The sequence below is a fragment of the Nymphalis io genome, chromosome 14, assembly GCF_905147045.1.
Source record: "Nymphalis io chromosome 14, ilAglIoxx1.1, whole genome shotgun sequence".
Classification (NCBI taxonomy): Eukaryota; Metazoa; Arthropoda; class Insecta; order Lepidoptera; family Nymphalidae; genus Nymphalis; species Nymphalis io.
This window is the reverse complement of record NC_065901.1, coordinates 9,585,189-9,607,036: the sequence shown is the minus strand read 5'-3', so window position 1 is coordinate 9,607,036 and position 21,848 is coordinate 9,585,189. Positions and strand designations below refer to the sequence as shown.

Here is a 21,848-nt window from a genome sequence, read left to right as displayed (position 1 = left end):
GTTACCAATCTTAAAAACAATTTACCTTTAAAATGGTAGGTATTTTTTCAAGATTTTAAAAAAATTATAAATCTTTAACTAAACATTATACTGTTTACAGCTATATTTAGATTAATATTCAATAAAAAAATAGTAAACGTTATTTGGATAGTTCTACCATCCATAAGGAAAACAAATCGTTTTGTTGATTATAGTAGATAGGCTTATGTATATCGCTGTGATTTAAATCATAAAGACGTCTTTAACGCCTCCAATGACAATGATACATTTGCCAATATCAACTGGTTAGGCCACAGCGAACGAACACATCACTTTCATTGTAACCCGTCCGCGCTTAGACGTATGACGGAGTCATTGCACACTCATTGCCGTCCTTTCTGACTTCGACGGTGTCGTAAGCCGAGGTTCGGCTTTGGCCTCACAGAAACCACTCTTAGGACACCCGTAGTCTGTCAGCAACAAGTCAATTCGAAAAAAAAAAGATTTGAACCCAACAGTCAACAAAAAACAAGTATCGTTAAAATAATAAAAAATAAATAAAGAATTAATCAAAGTTAATCGTAATCGTTATTCATTAATCTAATTACATCTTGCCCAAGTCTGACTGTGCTACCTCGTGTTCCACTAGTTTGTGTTAGCCGCTACTTATAAGAAGGAATTGTTTTGGATAAGAGCAATGAATTACGATTTCAGTAAAGCCTTTTGTTTGACTGATCCGACTAGGAAACCCATATACTACGTATATATAATCACACCACAGTCCACACGCCAAAATCGTACACTATATTTCTCATTGGAGTTATACATTATTTTTCATACAACCTAATTTAAATTTAATCTTTAGCTCGCGCCAAAATTTACAGAGTATTATTGGCGTGGGGCCCGGTGGCTTCAAGGGCTTTAATAGTGAAAAGATATTTTATATAACTGCAAAAACAGCTAGCTCGTGATCAGTCCTCGTCATAAATTCTACCAATTGTGTGTGTGGCGGCTTACAATTCTGTAGTTTCATCTATAAAAAATAAATGCAACATATGTTTAATTAAAATTATGAAAAAAAATTAAACAAAATTGTATTATACTACAAGTTGCGTAAGATTTCAGTCTGATGGTCCTCAAGAACCTCCGTATGGGACGTGTAATCAACGTTGTGGGTAGCAGAACATTTGCAAATGGAGGCGTGAAAGCTAGGAAGCTACCTACTAAAATAACCAGCCATAAAATAAATATGTCAATAACAAAGTCACTTGGGGTCTTATGTCTATAATTTGTGGCTAGCGAATAACGAATTGCGTGACAGGCGAATACAAGTATAGCAAAAATAATTAAGTAAGTATATTAATTCTGTTATGAACCCTTTATTCAGTTAGAATATATTAGGGAAACAAAATACCTATGGTATAACAAATTAAAAATTAAATTATTTAAAAAAAAAAGAGGGTACCTATTACACTTAACATTATAATATATCTTAGACCATATCAAAATGTTTCACGAGTATGAATATTTCGTCATACACACACCCACTTTAAAAAATAAATAAAAATGAACCGTATAATGAACTCTAAAAGATCCATTATAAGCTGTTACGAGTTCCAAAAGGCCAAAATGCCTTAACAACAAGTATGACAAAAAATGATAAGCACGACGCGTCAGCTTTTCATTTCAATCTACATTCTATTTTCTAGGTATAAAAACATTTAAACGGTGCGCAAACGGCCTCGCTCCTCGCTCAGTATCGCGGCATCAGCTGGACGTGCTCGCCGCCATTTTATTTGTGTTGAGTTTTATATTTCGTTATAATGTCTCAACAAGGGCCGGCTTTTGATGTGAACGCAATGACCTTAACCCGATGGGTTTTGGCACAACAAAGAACGGCTCCAGAAGCTACCGGAGACTTAACACAACTTCTGAATTCCATACAAACAGCAGTCAAGGCTATAACATCTGCCGTAAGAAAAGCTGGAATCGCTAAACTGTTAGTTTTTTTTTAATATTTCATATAATTCACTTATACATTCAAAATATATGTCAAATAATTTTCATAATATATAATTAAAATTTTTACAATTACTTTTTCAAACTTGTCCATTATTGACATTTTTAATATTTAATAAGTTTAATTAGTAACACCTTATTCAAAAAAATCGTTAGTTAAAAGTAATGATAATGTCTTTGGAGTTTAATACAAAAGTTAAGCGATTTATCTTTGTTAATTATTTCACAAACCGGACTGATTCGTAGTATTTATTCGGCTTAATTATCATTACCATTGGCTATTATTAAGTACATTAGCCGGTTTATGATACAAATGTCGCAGGTTCGGTGTTTAATCGGTAACCTTTGGACTATAGTATTTTGAATAGTATATAATATATTTTGTTTATGTAGGGGGCGCCTGTGCAGTCTTCTAAATATTATGAAGAACAAACCGGGTTAATTTCAATAAAAAAGAATAAACATTTTTTTTGTACATCAATGTACATATTTGTTTGGCAAGTTCCTTTCAAACCCAAACAACTGACTAGTTTATACCTATGACTAATTTTCCTATAGGTATTTATTGATACCATTAATTACAGGCATGGAATATCTGGCGACACAAACGTGCAAGGTGAAGAAGTAAAAAAACTGGATGTTTTATCAAATGACCTCTTTATTAATATGCTAAAGTCTTCCTTTACGACCTGCCTTCTCGTTTCCGAAGAAAATTCTTCAGTTTTACAGGTACAAGTCTAAAGTCAAAACATTATTTTAACTTTGTTTTATACGAGTCATAATGTGGAATTGAAAATGTCAACATTTTAATGTATCAAACATACATTTTCGCATAATTTACATTTTAACGACATGCTATTTTTCTTTTCAAATCAATTATTGAAAAAAAAAGTCCTTTGAATTGTGAGTTTGCCTGTGTAACTACAAGCACAAGGGGCACATCATCTTGATTCCCAAGGTTGGTTTTTATTGGCAATGTAAAGAATGTTTAATATTTCTTACCGTGCAATGTCTGCCTGTCTAATAGATTAAAAAAACGAAAACAAAAGAAAAGTTTCGTGAACATGTTTTTGATATAAAATTGTTGCTAAAATAATCATCAATCAATTTAATTCCAAAACGAAATATGTTTAGAACAATGACATTACCTATGTTATGTGAATTTGAATCCGGCTCAATGTCTCAATACAATTATTGTTAATTAATTTACGACTTTATATGTATTTATATTAAGATCAGTTTCGGTTTAATAAATCAGTAGACATTAAAATTATCATAAGATACCAAGGTCATAACCTCAAGTATCTACAATAACAAATTATTCGATAACTTAACTATTTTTATATTTTTTTTTGGAATCGAAACACACCCACCAAATTAGCAATTCATATCAGCTAAGTAAATATCGACGTCAAATATAATTAAAATATTTCACTCTAAAAAAATCGCCATGTCAATATTAACTAGCTTATAGCCTTTCTTGTGTCAATTAATGATATTTTTAAATATACGTAACCGGTAAATTTTATATTCACAAATAAATAATAATAGCTAAATTTTCATGAAAATGGCTGTCGTCGTTGTTTATATTATATTATTAACATTGGATACAATCATATTAGTTAATGATGTTCAATGATGGATTATAATCTGAGGTTAATTAAGAAAGTCCATCGCTGTCAAGTGCGATGTTTTCCTTCACAGCCACAATAATAAACACAAATTAAGCATATGAAAATTTAATTGTGATTGCCGGATTTAAGTCCGCGATAATTCCACATGTTCCATTCAATGGATCGGCTCTCAATGGTCCGTACTCACTTTAATTGTTCGTACTAAATACTTTAGTTGTCCGGTTTCTCTTGTTATTACGAGTTACCGTATTTTGTTATTTCCGACCTAACATACGTTACAAATTTGGCAAATAACGCAATTACGGCCATAATATTTATACAGCTTCTCCTTCGTTCGTCATTGAATTGCTCCTTATGCGTTTATTGTTTTGCTATTACAGTACAGTAACAGCCTGTTAATGTCCCACTGCTGGGCTATGGCCTCCTCTCCCTTTTGAGGAGAAGGTTTGGAGCTTATTCCACCACGCTGCTCAAATGGGATTGGTAGAATACACATGTGGCAGGATTTCAATGAAATTAGACTCACGATGTTTTCCTTCACCGTTAATCACGAGATGAATTATAAACACAAATTAAGCACATAAACATTCAGTGGCGCTTGCCCGGGTTTGAACCCACGATCATCGGTTAAAATTCACGCGTTCTCACCACTAGGCCATCTCGGCTTATTGGTTTTATCGGTTTTGCTATTGTGCAATAATTATTTGACAAACATATTTGAGTTAGGATACGTTACGACGTACCAACGCAGTTTTTGACCGTGATTTATGTACTGAATTTCACAGATAATTAATAAGACAATCCTCCTGAATTTCTAACTGTAACAAATAAATTTTGGAATCGATTGCAGGTGGAGACTGAAAGACGCGGCAAGTATGTGGTCTGCTTCGACCCTCTTGACGGTTCCTCGAATATAGACTGTTTGGTTTCAGTTGGCTCAATTTTTGCCATTTACAGGTCAATATAGCAATTTTTATTTATATTTAAACTTTTTTTACGTCATTCAATTACAATAATATTAAGGGGTCAACATTATGTAATTTATCACTTTATAAATTTCCAACAGAAATCTGATCCTACGTTTTGTATATTGGTACTTTCTGGTCAAAGAAATCGTTAATCTATTTATTTACGACGCATTCATCTTTAATAATATATTAATTACCAGCAACTTTAATTTTAGCACCTAAGAAACAAACTGACAGGGCTTGCCAAGAATAAAAATAAATATTAATATTTTTTTAATATAAGTATAATAAGTTAATATCACATAAGACAGTAAATAACGAATATTAATAATAAATAGAACTGTTATTACATTTTGAAATAAAACATAAAAAAATAGTGATGAAAATAAATTAAAATGCTTATTAATATTTTACTTTAGAGGATAAATATAAAAAAAAAACCTAAATTATTATTGTAACTTAAATTCCTCATTTGATAAACAGGAAAGTTTCAAGCGGCGAACCAACAGAGGCCGACGCCCTAAGGCCTGGCAACAATCTGGTCGCTGCTGGGTACGCGCTGTATGGTTCCGCAACCATGATGGTTCTGTCCATAGGAAAAGGAAAAGGTGTCAACGGGTTCATGTACGACCCCTCTATTGGAGAGTTCATTCTAACCGATCCCAACATGCGGATACCAGACAAGGGCAAGATTTATTCCATAAATGAAGGTAAATCTCTCTCTAAAAAATAACGATATTTTTATTTACGGAACATGTACCTGTAGAAAAAAAGTAATGTCACAGTGATATCATATAAAACCGATCCCATTATCTAGTTATATATAATGTCTATAAACGCAATGTTATCTAAACAAATGAAAAGGTATACATATCTACTTTGATTGAAAATGTTCAAGATTACAGGTCACAATGGTCTATAATGTTGATCTCATCAAGATGATAAATGATACTGATAGCACTATCATCATTTATTATATAGAATATAATTTTAAGATGGTTTTATCATGAGCATAGCTAGACTGGCGCAGGAGTGGGTATGGTCATCTTGATATTTGCAAATCTTCAGAAAAACCTGGCTACGCCAATGGGTTTTTTAGGCAGATCGGCAAATTTGCCACTTGATAGTAAGTGGTCACCAACGCCCATCGTCATTGGCTCTGTAATAAATATTAACTATTCCTCACATCGACAATGCGCCACCAACTTTGGGGAAAAGAAGTTATGTGTCTTGTGCATGTAATTACACTGGCTCTGAACCGTTTAAACCGCAACACAGCAATATTAAATAGTGCTGTTTAGTGGTTGTACCTACGCAGATAAGCTTGCACAAAGACCTACCGCTGAGTTAAATGTCTCTTGAACGTTTATATAACCAAGCATTGCCTGGAAATTATGGAATTAGTATGAACTAAAGCATTTTTAAGGATAACATAATAACAGAATGTTATTCCAACGTCCACGTGAATGACAAGCACTGCAGTGATATTCTGTTAGAACGCACTTCATTATTCACTCGTGAAATGTTGACAACCAACTTATGGTGATATATTATTTTGATGCGTGTATTCTTGAAATGTTATAATTATTACGATAAATGTTGCATATCGCTGTCCGACAGTTCAATACCGATTCTTTCGGTGAGTTTCGAGTTTGTTCTTACAGAATAGCCCTACTGGTTCTCGTAATAATTAGAGATCAAAAAGTGTATTTATTTAGTCGGGCATCACTTTTGCAGATTTAATTAAAAAATGTAGAATAGTTTACAATAGTTTATTTGAAATCTTCTGTCAGGATACGCAGCAGAATGGTCGGACGGTTTAAAGAATTACATAGAAGAGAAGAAGCGACCAAAGACAGGAAAAGCGTACGGCGCGCGGTATGTTGGCTCTATGGTTGCTGACGTGCACAGGACTATCAAATATGGCGGGATATTTATGTATCCTGCAACCCAGTCTGCGCCTAAGGGGAAGGTGAGCTATTGTACAAAAGAAAAACACAATGCATTCTCTCTTATACACGATTAGGTATTCGTTTCTATGTTTACTTGAAGATATTTTACCTTTGCCTATTAATTAAAAAAAAAAGAAAAATCAAGAACAAAAACAAAGAAGAACAAGACATGATAGATTGTGTATTTCATGGAGAAAAAGAATACCTACTGAATTTGTTGGTAGTTCTTCTCCTACGTCAATTTTATTCCTGTAACACTGCTACTCAAAAATGTTTAAAGTGCCTACTAGTAAGGATAGTTTTGTTTCATAAGTATAATCTTTATGTATGTGACAATTATTATTGTAGCTCCGCCTACTCTACGAGTGCAACCCCATGGCGTTTATCGTGACGGAGGCGGGCGGGCTCGCTACTAACGGCTCGCAGCCCATCCTGGACATCAAACCCACTTCCATTCACGAACGAGCGCCTTGCTACCTCGGCTCAAAACTTGATGTTGAGGAATTGTTGAAGTTTCTTAATTGAAAACTCTTTTTGTTAAGGCTGATTTACGAAGAGCTTATTAAAATGGATACTATTTCACATTATCACTAAATGAGTCAAAATGTACTTTAAAATATTATATATACCTATTTGTCAAATGTGTAGTCAATTCCTTTTGATTTCATAGAAAAAGGATTTTATTTTTAATTATAATTTAACACAACTAAGAGCATCTAAGCAAAGAATTGAATATATATTATATAAACGAAATCTAAATTTTGTTAGTGTAAAAAAAAATACAATATGTTCAAAGATTATTAAACTTTATTTATATACAACTAAGGGTCTATTTTCAATTTACTTATATTTAAACATTAAACATGTCAAAGACAAATGCTTTATATTCAAACGTTTCATATAATGTAAATTTTGAAATGTAAATAAATTACTTTACTTAATCTGATTACATTAAATATATCTCTAACAAACTACATGAATTCAATTTGCCTCCACAAACACACGTAACAGTCTTTAATTTATAATCCTCAAAGCAATATTAATAAGTACACTAAGGCTATTCGTTTCTATTAAAGATCGGTTTTATACATATAAAAATAGTATCTATTGTTATAGCAATTGAGGTCAAATTATTTTACACATATATAGTTAAATACAATACACTTAAGCGGTGAGAGCTATAAATTGATGGAATACATCCAAAATATGAGGATCCAGATCTTGAGTAAATAGGAGTGTTTCCAAAGTGCTACTATACTTCTGAACTTGCTCGTGGTGCTGAAATCATAATTTTTATTTTAAATAGATACAATTATATACAACTAGAACAGATAAATGGACAAAACTAGTAAGAAAATTGAATAAATAATAATTTACATACATTTTATATCTTCATATTGTATAACAAAAGAGTTTTTTTATGCTTTTATGTTGTCAAATAAAAGACTTGATAAGTCCGATTCGTTACTCGAAAGCCAACGTGTTTGTATAAGTTATTAGCATTTTAATTTTTATCATTCGTCGTCCTATGCTTTCTAGTAGCATCATGTCCATATGCAGGTTCACATAAAATTTAAATCGGAACATAAGCAGCATAGTATAGTTTAAAAGCTAATTAAAGATGTGTAAGTAAACTTGACAAGCATGTTACGTTATCAATTTGTAGGTCCAACATGATGTAGTGTTTGAAATTAAACTAAGCTAAAGGAAAATTTTTAAGCGCATCTACCATCTAGGAGGGTTTGCCCATACTGGCCGCGCTTGGCAGGCGTGTTGGGGAGCGCTGTAGGGGATTAGGTTGTTTATAGGACCGGGAGTTTTGGCGCACCGTGGGAGAGGTCTATGTTCAGCAGTGGACTACGAAAGGCTGTTGATTGATTTGATTGATTGATTGAAAGGAAAATACGAAGGAAAGTAACCGCTAAATTATGTATTTTAACAAAGTTCGATTTGAAGGGATCCGATCCCATCAAGCCGCGACTCACCAGCAGGAACACCTGCCGCAGGCGCGCGAGCGTGGCGCGGTACCAGTGCGTGTGCGGGTCGCGCGCGTCCGTGTCGGCGCGCACCAGGTGCTCCGACAGGATCATGATGAACCGCTGGAACACGATCAGGAACAGGCGCTTCTGGTCCGTGTGCGCCATCTCCAGGCGCTCCTCCATGCGCTCCACTGCCTGCAGATTGTATGGAATTATAGGTGGTGTTTGTCCGCACAAATAAGCCGTACCAAATTATAGACTTATCGACGAAAAGATTAAAAGCTTAAGAATTATTATACTATATTAACTTGTCGATTGCTTTTTTACCGTATATTTGTATTTATTATGTGGCCTGTACAATGGGTTAGTGGTACGTACCTCTTCAGTGGGCTTGAGTTGATCTTTCTTCTTTTTATTTCCACTTTCATCTTCTGACTCGGAACTACTTTCTTCGTCTCTTGCAAGAGCTTCTCTTGCTTCTTGCAACTCTTTGCCTATGGAACACCACCAAGTATATGAATCAAATCAAATTATCGTATTCAAAAAATACTTTTACAAGCACATTTCAATCATAAATTTACAGGAATAAAGTAAATATGAAGCTACCACCGGTTCGGATCGCACATTCTACCAGTAGGCACACTTTTTACTAATTAAATTATACATGTATGCTAATTTAATATAATTATTACTTTATATATATCCTATCTAAAACTCATCAAATTATTACACTTACTAAGTTTAGAGACGTGTTTGTTCATTTTATCAATGGTTAGATGCAGGATCTCCCACAGATATCCGTGCGTGAAGTACGGAGCCATCTCCTTGGAAAACAGCCAAGTGGCCACCGCACTACACTCCACTATCTGCGTCTTAAGCATCTTGTCCACTAACACGCACACCACCTGGGTATGACGCTGCCAGAGTTCCCATACATTACGTAGCACGCAGATTTGAGCTTCTTCCGATTCCGCCAAAATCTAATAAATAAATGACGCATAGTATAACAAGTTTTTCAAAGTTAAAATTTAATATCAAGTAATATGGAGTAATTAAAGCAATATTACTACTAATTAATATACCGCCCGCTAATCTAGAACATTTAATTTAATTTATAATACTACAATAATACCACATTGTATGATTAACTACCTATCAAGCTTACCTTAAAGACGTAATGGAATTTGGAAATAGCGGCGAAGCTGTGAGAAATGCTCTTGCTGCCCAGATTGAGCAATGTCTGAACGAACACGTCTATCTTCAAAGGGTTGTAAGTAGTGAGCGCGGCCGTCGAGTCTCCCTCGCGCAGTGGATTAGGCAGTTCCCGTAACACGTTCAAAGCCTCTTCTGGTGTACATTTATTGCGGACACAGACGACTAACTGATGCGCTGCTTCGGTACCGGGTAGAGAAGCTGCGAATATAAATGTATAATTAACTCTTTAAATAAACTATTTTTGTTCGATTTTGTAAATTGGGTTTTTTGCTTTGAAAATCTCAGTAGCAACCCTGAGTCAGAAAATTGGCGGGGCGACACAGTCGTGGTTCGGAAAGCACATAAAGCCATTAGTCCTGCGCCTGAACTCTAACTGGTCGTGTCAAATTTACAATCTCATCGGATTACGAAAGTGAGAAAAAATAGAGTGCACCTGCGTTTACGCACACGCTTTGGCATTATAATATGTCACCCGCTAGTTAGTTAGTCTCTCTTCAGAATGACCGAAATCTGTCAGGACAAACGGAGATCATGAAATCTTTTTTTATAATAGGGCACAATGATGATTGCTATAAATATATCACCGCAATTATAAGACGGAAGATAAAAAATGACATTTTTATATGATACAAAAAAATAATCATATAATGTGTGGTATTTAAAACAACAGCGTCTAAGAAAAAAAATGATAATTGTTTTAGATAACCAGTGAACAATACCGTAATTCAATTGCACAGTATTCCACGACAATGCCGTAATGAGAAATTCTAATCTTACACGCCTCAATTAATATCAAAAGATAACGCATATGGTGTACAGGCAAAGTTGCAAAATAAATTGAAACTGTTAGCAATTTTGAAAATAATAAACAATCTTCATTTTCTGAGAGAGTGCATCTGTGTTTGCGCACACACTTGTACAATATAACTGGGCAGATGGCTAATCTCTCTTAAGATTGACCGCCGTGGTCGAAATCAGTGAGGACGACACCGCCATCGCATAGGCAGTTGATAGTATCTGAGTTTGATGTTAAATTAGATTGTGATATTTGCAAGGAAACTGTATCAAATTTCATATTATAAGTACATATAACTTGGTATATAGCAAGAGCTAGCGGCCTATTCGACTAACGTGTGAAATGAGGGGACTTATGTTATTGAAACGAGTGTATTTGGTAGAAGATGATTTATTAATGACTAATTAGTGCAACGATCTTAATATTTATACGCCATCTGACTTACATACTACTTATTACACTAAACCTCGGGGGGTGAATTGAAAAAAAAAATGTTCTGATACATTTTTTTTTTTTTAGGAATAGGTACATAATAATTGAATTTAGGAAACTCATTTCATTTAGAATTATACATTTTTAAATACAGAATGAAATTGTCAGATTATTTGCTTGTATTGGACATTAGTAACTGTGTATATGTTTGTTAACTGTGTTTATATAAACATTTCAGACTTGTCTGTCGCGCTTTTGATAACAGATTCATCTATTATGAATTAATTATTACTCAAATCTACATTCCCCAACATGAATACAGAAATTTCGAAATAATCGAATAACATCGACTTTATTTCAACATAAAAACTCCACAATATGCTACAATACAATACAATTACAATACAATTTAATCTTCTACAATTTCTATAATTAATTTAATCGGGATTCTTCTTAAAATAGTTAGCTTGTACAAAACGTAATTAAACAAATACATTTTCAGGTATCTAGAAATTTCTATTTCCACATTAATTAACTGAAGTACACTTTCCTTCTTGCTTCGCGTGTCGCTGGCGCTGTCATTTTAATTCATTGTAATAATTTAAAATGTCATTAATAGATCGTTTCAAATACTTCCTACTTGTAATGTATTCTAATGTGATATAATTCAACATTCAAATAGCACAACTCATGCAATTTTGTTCGTTGACAGTTATAGAGATATATTAACCATTCGTTTTCTCTTATTCGTTATGAATCTCATTTATATGCTACTAATTACCTGTAATACTATTTTAATAGTTTAAGCCATTCAATGCTGATAATATTTATCTTTTATACGAATATACCAATCGGCGTCCGCCGAGACCGAAACACAAAATAATACGCGAATAAGCGATTTCAATATTGCATAATGAATTTAATTTTATTAATGTATATAAAAAGCCGAGATGGTCCTGTGGTAAGAACGCGTGAATCTTAACCGATGATCGTGGGTTCAAACCCGGGCAAGCACCACTGAATTTTCATGTGCTTAATTTGTGATTATAATTCATCTCGTGCTTTACGGTGAAGGAAAACATCGTGAGGAAACCTGCATGTGTCTAATTTCACTGAAATTCTGCCACATGTGAATTCTACCAACCCGCATTGGAGCAGCGTGGTGGAATAAGCTTCAAACCTTCTCCTCAAAAAGAGGAGAGGAGGCCTTTAGCCCAGCAGTGGGACATTCACAGGCTGTTACGGTACGGATATAAAATTCCGATGTCTTTAAATCACAAACAGTGTCTTACACAGCTTGTGTATCTGCTTGAATACTTTCAATTATTTGTAGTACTATACTTATCGCTAGTACTTGTAGTAAAACTACTAACGACCGTCTTTGGTAAAGTACAAGTATGATTTACACCGATTACAATATTCAAAATACGCCTATAAACGATTAAAACATCAATAAACCGTCAATTGTATTGACAAGATATCTATGTTATTTCTAAAATATATTTCACGAACTCGAGACTCGTAATGAAAATGAAAACGGTTGCAATTTCCTTTCCAAGTATCTATGTATGATGAGTTTACATCATCTATGGTATTGTTCGTAGATCGTTTTAAAAGAATAGATAATCATCAATATTTCCTAACGAGGATGGTGTTAATTGCTATGTGATTTTTGTAAATTCATTGAGATATAGTTGAACAAAAACTCCTAGCCATTATTTTTTGAGAAATACTATAATAGAAATAATATAGATATAACTTTATAAGTCCTTGTAAATGTTTTTTTTGGAAGTCGTAATTTTAATGTCCACATTTTGAGATCCCCAAAGTATATAATTTTTTTAAGAATATATTGATATATATGTATCCTGATGGATGTTTTTTTCGCATCTTATATACTGAGATTGTATTTAACTCAATTTAATACTACGTTTAAATATATTAACAACATTCCATTCAATTCGATAAATATATACCTAAATCTAAGTGATGTAAATAGTGTTAGCAATATAAGTTAAACCGCTCCTAGGCCATAACAGTCGCATTCTATATTTAAATTAAGTTTTCATTCTTTCACGATGATCAATTCATATCTCCATATTTGAAATGTTAAAAGAAGCATCTTCGATTACAATTTGTTATTATGATTGTGTATGACATAACGATATTTTAATTTTTTAAACAGACATGAAGAAAAACCACAATTTTCCGCGTCGGGTGGGGTTGGTTACACCACGCATGCGCAAAGCCGTCGTCAGTTCGCGCTAGCCGGTGCTCTTGCGCCGCACGCGTCATACAATACAAATACCAGTGGCGGTTGGAATCGATCGTGCTGTGAAGTGATCGAAGATGCGATCCGCATTGCTTTGCGTTTTCTTTACACTAATTGTAAGTATAATGAATTAAATGATACGTTGCATCGCTTTCATTTCTAGATCACGGCGAAAACACGCGTTTCGAATTTTATTTACAAATACTACGTTGTTTGTTTAACATTAAAAATTATTAGTTAAATAAATATTTTTATACATTTTTTTTATTAAATATATTTCGTGTGTTTTTTATAATTTACCAGCGGCCCGGCCCGACTTCGTCCGGATAGAAAATTTATATTTTTAGGCCAATAATTACTTTTATAGGAAAAAAATTGATACCTTGGTTTACATTATTACAATTTTCTTAGAGGTCTCAATTTTTTTTTAAATTAAATTTAGCCTATGTTACTCGCTGATAATATACTTTTCTATAGGTGAAAGAAATTTTAAAATCGGTTAAGTAGATTTTCAGTTTATCCATTACAATCAATAAAAAAAAAATCATATTTAATTTCATACAATTTCAATATTAGTATATTAATTTTCATATATGATATAAACAAGCAAGGTTTTTTTTTTAAATTTAATGCATGTAATACCTATATGTAAAATATTTTTAATTAGTAAACTAATGAAACAGTTGAAGCCCCCCTTTTTCTGTGATTCGCTAATCATACACTAAGATCAATATCACGATGCTGGATAGAGCACCGACCTCAATGTCATGTATTGTCTCTGGATGGGATTTTCTCATGTATGTGGGGCAATAGACTTGGTTTTTATTGCTGTATCTTCGCGTAAAATCTTGTGTTCGAATTAAAATTCCTAATATTTATAATACCGACGCAGAATTAAAAAAAAAAAAAAAACGCTCAACCGCGCGGTAATAAATTTATTATGAACACACTATATTTATCTTAAGCATGTAATGTTTTTTTATACATTTAAACGTACTATTTAAGCTAATGTATTTTGCAATTTTTATGTTTTACTGTTGCGTTCATTTTAATCAGATACGGTTACAAATTACAATTATCAAAATTATTAGAAAATTATCATTTCTCGTTCATGAAATGATAGCACAGGTCGTTATATTTTTTATTATTATTTTCATATTTAGCTTTGATTTTGTTGCGCAAATGGTACGTAATACAAAACAAAACAACATGAATATTCCTAAACACGATTCAAAGCTATGCAGAGTACCCTTGAAATGAAAATCGAATGTTAATATCGCTTATGTTACGAGCATCTCCACGGCTCTTAAGCATCTAGGTGCAGATGTTATCGTGTAAGATAACATTATATTGAGCATTAGCACGGGTTAGTCTCTAATAATTTTCGTTTAAACACTTATGCTTTTATTTAAGTCTCATAATACTAGTCCGCCCGCGGTTTCGTCCGCGTGTGATAAGAGTTTAGGTTTCCAATATCCTTTTCTGTACATCTGTCAGATGTACAGAAAAGTGTGTGTATGCGAAATTTCATGACGGTCGGTTCAGTAGTAACGTGAAAGCGTTATAAATAAATACATAAACAAACTCACTTTTGCATTAATAATATTAGTAAGGATATGAAAATGCGTTTCTATGTTTATTGTCTAAAATCTAATTGAAGTTGATTGTCGTTGTACAGTTAATATTTTTATTATTTATTAATTGAATATATTATTGGTTCAAATAGCCGTAGAAAACAAAAATGTTTTATTAAGTCAGTGAAGATAAAGAAATAATTTAATATACGTAGATTCACTGTATTTTCACCAGTACTTCAAGTTTTTGCAAAATTTCAGCTAATTGGATTGGTGAAAATGAACCCGAACACTTGGAAGGGAAGTTTTAATATAAATGCAATAGAATACAGCAGAATCTATTGCATTTATATTAAATATGTTTTTGCTTGTAATAAAAAAAAAATATAAAACAATTTATGTCATTTGCTTTTTGTCATATCACCTATTGTAAAAACTAAAAAAAATATATAAAAAACACACATACATTCGAATCAAAATGGTAGAAACGATATTGTTTTTATTATGTGGTCTTTATTTGTACGTAACTCACATACATTTTGATAATATCAAATATTAACTTGAGAAATTTAAATCCGCAATATTCCGAAGTAATTAATAGTCTATTGAAATTAATAAAATAAATAACACAATTTAATTGAACAGTTATTAATATATTTATTTTTACAATTAAATATTAAATAAAAAACACATTCATAAGAATATGTGTAGGATAATTGTGTAAATAATAATAATAAATAATATTAAAAAGTCGTGTATATTTAAATACTTCAATTGTCGTCTTAAATATTGTCGGAAAATTTAAATTGTATTAGTCGATTGGGAAATCGCTTGATGAGGGTTGGCTCGTCGAGCACGCAACAATTGTAGCACGCTATCCTAACGCGCACTTTCCCGCCAACCGCCATTTTACTTTCGAACGCATATTAAAATATTTTTTTAGCGATTGCATTCGCGGACTTAAAACTTATTAATGTCATTGTTAATTGACATCGACAACTTATTATTGCAGATACAAAGAGGAAGAATACGCGCAGAAAACGATGACTTTAGGCCAACACCAATCCCGTTGAACGAATGGCACCACGAAAGAAGAGAAGGTCGCACTGGAACGTTGCACGAAACTATCAAAACAGACTCACCGCCTTCTGTAGCTGCAATACCTGCGCACTACTGGGAAGACGCTTTGAGACACAGCGTATATCTTACACTCGTTAGAGACAAAATTGACCAGCTTATTGCCAAGGGTGACGTCATATCTCCAAATAGTAAACCCGACAGTTACGATTCTAAAGAGATCGATGATCACGATTTATGGGATAAAATTAAAACTGCACCTTTCGATAGAATACAAGAGGAGGAGCCAGCTTATTTTGGTGACGTCACGATTATGGCAAAGGGGCGCCTCTTAGAAGAAAAGAACGGATTTCGCTTCGCTGAAGACGAAAGGACGAAAGAAAAATGCACCGGTGACAAGTGCATGGATGGTGTAAAAGCATTTTGGTCAGTCAAACGCGTCCGACAGAGAGACCAAGAAACATCGCCTGGTAAATATCATTACGAGTTGACATTCTCCGTTATCTCTCAAATGCCTAAAAAACAAAAGAAGCCATATGAAAATCCGATCCGAACATTCACGGTAAAGGAAAGCTCTCCAAAAGGAATAATAATAGATAGGCCGCAAGAGCATCGTAGATTTGATCCTGTATCTTTTCATACGTCAAGGCCAGAAAGAGCTGTATGGGTTCACAAAAATATAGCACCGTCAAAATCTTTTACAGGAAGAAAACAATACTTTTCAGGCTTAGATAGAATTTTTTCTTCGTTTTTCTCAGACGACGACAACAGGTCATACGAATCAACGCAATCTAAGTATAAGTCAAACTCATATTCTGGGCAAACAGGATCACAATATTCAAAAATAGGGCATGTCGGGGTCTCTGTGGATAAACATCAAATGCCATATCCATATAGACCACATCCAGTCCAACATGCACGCCCACCTCTACAAGCACCTCCAAATAATCAAATGCAACAATATTTGGAAGTTGGTTCGTATACAACGGCTAACAGTAACCCATACGCACATTATTCATATGATCATCACGTAGAATCAAACCAACCTGTAAAAACAACTCGACCGGCTGTCTTGCCGACACCTCTACCACCAGTATTACCATCTAGAGATCAATCTACAGATATGACGAATACAATGTCCCTAGAAAGTACGGCTTTTACTCCTAACACAATGAAGATACATAAACCATACAACAAATATAAATCAACACCAGTTAAAGTTAATTATTTATCCGAGCATGTAAGGCCTCCAGTTTATAATGCTCCACCCGGTGTGTTCGTTACAATGGATAAAAAACCATTTAAACCGATGCCACCTTTAAAACTCGTCCACCCGGCTAAGCCACACAGACCAAATAAACCAATTGACTTCAGACCAAGTCCACAAGTTTTGGATCAGAATTCTGACCAAGGTTCATTTTCTGATACAGCATTTAGACCGATAACAATGAATTATGGGGACAATAGCTCATCTGATAGCAGCGAATTTAGTTATACTAATAAAAAAAGCGAGACCAAAAATCTAAAGAAACCTTCGAAGAAACATGAAAATATAAGACCACATCGTATCACCACTCCAACTCCAGATATAATAACCGTTCAATCTACATCCGACGAAGAAATCGAAATAATGGATTGGACCAACGTTTTAGGAGCTTTCACTAAAACCACACCAATGGTATCTCAAACGGAAAAGATGCAAATATCTGAAACAACTACGCATATGACAACACCAGTAACCGTAACGACCCCGAAAAAAATTATAATAACAACAGAAGCAGCAAAAGAAACAACAACATCAATATCAACAACTGTAAAACCCAAAAAACGAACGCGACCTCCACCAAAATTCGTAAAACAGGAAAAAATTAAAAAACACAAAAGAATCACTTCAACGACGACTACTACGACTACTAATGCACCAGAAAGTTTAAATAAAAAAAGACTACTACAAGACCTAACACCACAAGCAAGTTCAGCAGCAACGGGTGCCATGAAATCATTTAGAACCAATGAATCAAATAACAAAACGATCTCACCCTCGACTTCAAGTACAACTACAACTACAACTACAACTACTACCACGACCACGACCAAACCAACTACGACAAAAAAAACAACTACAACTCAAACGCCTAGCACGACAGTAAAAAAAACGGTCAGTTCAACGACACAGCCAAAGAATAAAAATCGATTCCGACAGTCAACGTTAATGTATAAAGGAACATCAGTTAAACACGACAGATGGAACTCTGTCGCAATGCAAAAAAATCAAACAATGACTACATCGATACCCTCGTCACTTTTATACAGGAGGAAGGGTTCTAATTTTCAAGGTTATATTTCATCGACTACTCCTCGACCAACTGACGACGAAAGAGATAAAAATAATCACGCGGATCGGAAATTGAGTTTAACCAATTTAAAAGCAAGTACTAAAACACCTAATGCTACCACACAAGCAAGTTCGAATTATGAAGAAACTATTGATCAATATGAAAGCAATAGTGTTTTACCAATAGAAAGATCGCCAGAGGCCAATGAGAACAATCAAAATTATAACAATGAAACTAAAGATCGCACAGAGTATATATTTCAGTCTACAACTACCCCATTATATGAAGTAGAGGAAACATCATCAGTTGGAAAATTAGTGGAAGTTGATTCGACATTGTATACACAGCCTAAAAACAAAACAAAGTGCAAAAAGAAGAAAAATAGTATCTCAACTACAGAAGAAAATATGGATATAGATTCTGATACCCTTACTACAATAATGGTCCCAACTATATCTAAAACATCAACAGAAATAGCAACTACAAGCGATATTCTCCAAGAACTTTTTAACTTTGATTTTAAGGGTAATAATGATGAAACTACAAATGATAATACTAAGGCTGATTTAGATGAAGAAGAAAGTTTAAATCACGAAAATTATTCGAAAATCGATACAGATTTTGACTTTTTGGGGGTGTTGAATGGTAAAAAAGAACACAAATCGTATGAACAAAATGATTATCAATATGAGAGTGATGATGATACCGGTGATAATGATGAAGATAATAGCTATGAGGAAGAATATGAAGACAGCAAAACACTTTCCATTGATGATGATGATACTGAATTCGAGTCAGACGAAGATGAAGAAGACAAAAATGAAACTGAAAAATCATACAAGGACAACCATGAGAAAAAACGATCCTACAGTTTTTTAGAACTAATGGCTATGTCATAGACTGAATCTTCTAAATTATAATTTCGCTTGCAGCTTTAAGTAAGTCACGAAAACATTAGTATATGACAAATAAAAAGGCATTTAAGATATATTTATATAACATCTGTTGGTAAGTCTTTGATTCAAATTCTGTAGCAAATTTTTAAATGTAAATATTTAATATTCTATATAAGTCTAGGGTAATAAAGTATTTTATATATACAAGTTAATAAATGTTAATAATAATCATGTTTTTGCTTACCTGCACCTTCCATTGAATATTTGTAGATAGGTTCTGGTTTTAAAGGCACAAATGCCGCAAGTGCTTCTGGTGTCATGTCTTTTATTCTTTGATGATATGATAACCTACAAAAAGTTTAAATTAAGCTTTACACAATGAGAGTGATTATATAATATCACATTTATTATGTGAGCGAGAACATTGCCTCAATTTTAAAGTTTTAAAATATTCAATTTACATACTTAATAATTGTTTATCTCATGTACAAAGATATACAACAAAAAGACAATGAATCTAGTTTTTGCACTGTGAATTATTATTTTTTAATCTATGCCTACCTGAGACATTTACCGAGAACCTCCCGTATGAATCTAGGCTTAGGATGGTCTGGATCTAACTGAGCACATCCTTCCCAGTCATCCCAAGACCAACGATACTGGAAGTTACTTATATGATATGCAAACCAATTCACCAATCTGAAACAAATGTTTTTTTTTTTGAATAACAAATATTATTACAATATATTTTGCAATTATTATAAATAATAATAAAAGATACTAACCTATCAAAGCAAGCAATACTCATGGTATCTATCCTCATGAATAAAATTTCAGTTGCTTGAGCTAAAACTTGTGGCATAGTCGAAGGCTGTAGCTTACAAAGCTCTATGAGTATAGAGCCATAACATATTTCCAAATATCTTGGAGTTGGTAAATTGAATAATTCAGCAAAAATTACTTCTACAATACAATACTCTAGCGGTATTTTAGCTTTGTATGGAAAGCATAAAAGTTGAGCTGCACATTCTTTTCTTTCTAAGTGGTATGCTTCAATTATATTGTGAAGGTGTTCTTCAATGAGGAATCTCTCAATAGAATGGGCACCTGGTAATACTGGACCATCAGGGCAATCAGTGTAATCAAACATACGGAATATTACTCTAGGCATTGGGTAGGTATCACCATCATTGTGGGGTGGAGGCTGAAATGATAAAAACACTTTCATAAGTGTCTTAACAAACATTTTTTAAAGAATATAAAAATATTTAAAAAATAGTTTGTTTTTAAAATTTTATATTAGATTATAATTGTGCAAATACCTGTATTGTTGGCAATGTATGTTGTAGAGCTTCACACAGAATAGAGTCAAATGCAAGATAAGGTCTTGGTATATGCTTCTCAGACCAATTATCTTGTCTAAGCTTTTTAATCTGTGCCCAAAGACAATCCAAGTATTCTTCTTGGAGATGTGGTACATCCGCAGACCACACTTTTAATGCCGGCCAATGTTTCTTGCTACGTTTATTTAAAAATACATCAATTGTTACTAATAGATGATCTAATTGTGATTCTTTTTTTTCGTACAGCTCTCTTCCAACCCATGGCAAGGTTGACAACACAGCAAATACAAACCAATCTCTTCTTACTTGTGGCACACCATCCTCATTTGCACAATCCACTAGTGTTTCTAATAAAGTGAGTAAAGATGATGCTGCCAAGACGTGACAGTTTACCAAGTCTGATATAAATCTTAAACAATAACGGGCTGCGTTCCATTTACCTGTTTTGAGATTTTCTTTAAAAGTCTTTACTATGTAGTCAACAAATTCACCTCCAAAGTTATAATTTTTCGCATTTAGTAAACCAACTAATGTTGCGTATATAGTGCACTTTTCTGGCATTCGTATAGCACATTCAGTTAAAATACGTAAAATTTTAACACGGAATGTACTTAAATCTGCTTCCAATACACTCGCTAATCCTTCTAAGTTACTCTCCAAACTGGAACTACTCTTTTCACCCACCCTTAAAATAAGGGATTCCAATCTATCTTCGATTTCTTGGTTTTCAGATACACGACGACGTTTTTTATTAAGGCGCTCTGCAATATAAGAAAAAGGTTCAAAATAATTATAACTACGACTTTTAACCTATAAACAGTTATTTATTGTGAAATTTACCATATCCATCTTCTTCGTCATGAGCCCGTCTACGATTCATGTCTATTGTTTAAGATTGTAAATTCCACTAAACACACAGTGAAAGAAATAAAATGTAGATATTTCCAATAAAAACCGTAAAAGTAAACTTACAAGCCAAATCGGCTATCGTCAAATTAAGTATCGCTATCGTCATATAAGAGGCACAGACTAAAAATCATAAAATTTGACTATTAGAACTGACACTTGTGGTTGAATATAAATTTAAAATCCAGCAGATTATCAGATGATTAATGAAAATAGAGTATCATATAAAACAATTAATTTAGTGATTAACAAATAACTTAGTTGACGTATAATTTATGAAGAAATTATACTATTCTTTTATCCTGTCAAATGTTACATATTGTCAGCTTATTATGTACAATTCTTTAAGTTAATAAAAGCCAAGTTTCCTTTTGGTTTTATCTTTTATGTATCATTAGTAAGTAAAAACTTGTAATATAGAAAAACGACCAATAAATAATCAATAAAATGCTAAGTCTTTTGGAAGGTAG

At 33.3% G+C, this 21,848-nt stretch overlaps 3 protein-coding genes across 4 annotated transcripts; 2 read left to right on the top strand and 1 right to left on the bottom strand.

Moving 5' to 3' along the window:
- The first annotated feature begins 941 nt into the window (after positions 1–941).
- LOC126773279 (fructose-1,6-bisphosphatase 1) lies at positions 942–7,373 on the top strand. 2 transcript variants are annotated; one of them, XM_050494104.1, is made up of 7 exons: positions 942–1,329; positions 1,689–1,978; positions 2,583–2,727; positions 4,483–4,589; positions 5,084–5,310; positions 6,394–6,572; positions 6,901–7,373. In XM_050494104.1, exons 2-7 carry the CDS (start codon positions 1,803–1,805, stop codon positions 7,075–7,077), a joined length of 1,011 nt encoding a protein of 336 aa, XP_050350061.1. In that variant the 5' UTR covers positions 942–1,329; positions 1,689–1,802; the 3' UTR covers positions 7,078–7,373. The 2 variants fall into 2 exon arrangements, with proteins under 2 accessions (XP_050350061.1, XP_050350062.1); XM_050494105.1 differs by lacking the exon at positions 1,689–1,978.
- On the bottom strand, positions 7,342–21,488 carry LOC126773209 (nuclear cap-binding protein subunit 1). Its single transcript, XM_050493948.1, has 10 exons — positions 21,313–21,488; positions 20,452–21,233; positions 19,915–20,333; positions 19,691–19,828; positions 19,374–19,477; positions 9,697–9,944; positions 9,268–9,511; positions 8,910–9,025; positions 8,538–8,726; positions 7,342–7,830 (listed from the first exon to the last, which is right to left on the bottom strand). The coding sequence occupies exons 1-10, from the start codon at positions 21,350–21,352 to the stop codon at positions 7,717–7,719; spliced, it is 2,394 nt and encodes a 797-aa protein (XP_050349905.1). The 5' UTR covers positions 21,353–21,488; the 3' UTR covers positions 7,342–7,716.
- Positions 13,324–19,170, top strand: LOC126773196 (mucin-5AC-like). Its single transcript, XM_050493923.1, has 2 exons — positions 13,324–13,366; positions 15,843–19,170. Exons 1-2 carry the CDS (start codon positions 13,324–13,326, stop codon positions 19,130–19,132), a joined length of 3,333 nt encoding a protein of 1,110 aa, XP_050349880.1. The 3' UTR covers positions 19,133–19,170.
- Positions 21,489–21,848: the final 360 nt, after the last annotated feature.

Excerpts from the sequence above, each read along its gene's own strand:
- LOC126773279 (XM_050494104.1), top strand. The coding sequence starts at position 1,803 with ATGTCTCAACAAGGGCCGGCTTTTGATGTGAACGCAATGACCTTAACC. Across the intron at positions 2,728-4,482 it reads AAAATTCTTCAGTTTTACAG|GTGGAGACTGAAAGACGCGG; the intron begins GTACAAGTCTAA and ends AATCGATTGCAG. Across the intron at positions 5,311-6,393 it reads GATTTATTCCATAAATGAAG|GATACGCAGCAGAATGGTCG; the intron begins GTAAATCTCTCT and ends ATCTTCTGTCAG.
- LOC126773196 (XM_050493923.1), top strand. The coding sequence starts at position 13,324 with ATGCGATCCGCATTGCTTTGCGTTTTCTTTACACTAATTGTAA. Across the intron at positions 13,367-15,842 it reads TTTCTTTACACTAATTGTAA|GAAGAATACGCGCAGAAAAC; the intron begins GTATAATGAATT and ends AGATACAAAGAG.
- LOC126773209 (XM_050493948.1), bottom strand. The coding sequence starts at position 21,352 with ATGAATCGTAGACGGGCTCATGACGAAGAAGATGGATATG. Across the intron at positions 9,026-9,267 it reads CAAACACGTCTCTAAACTTA|GCAAAGAGTTGCAAGAAGCA; the intron begins GTAAGTGTAATA and ends GGTGTTCCATAG. Across the intron at positions 8,727-8,909 it reads AACTCAAGCCCACTGAAGAG|GCAGTGGAGCGCATGGAGGA; the intron begins GTACGTACCACT and ends TACAATCTGCAG.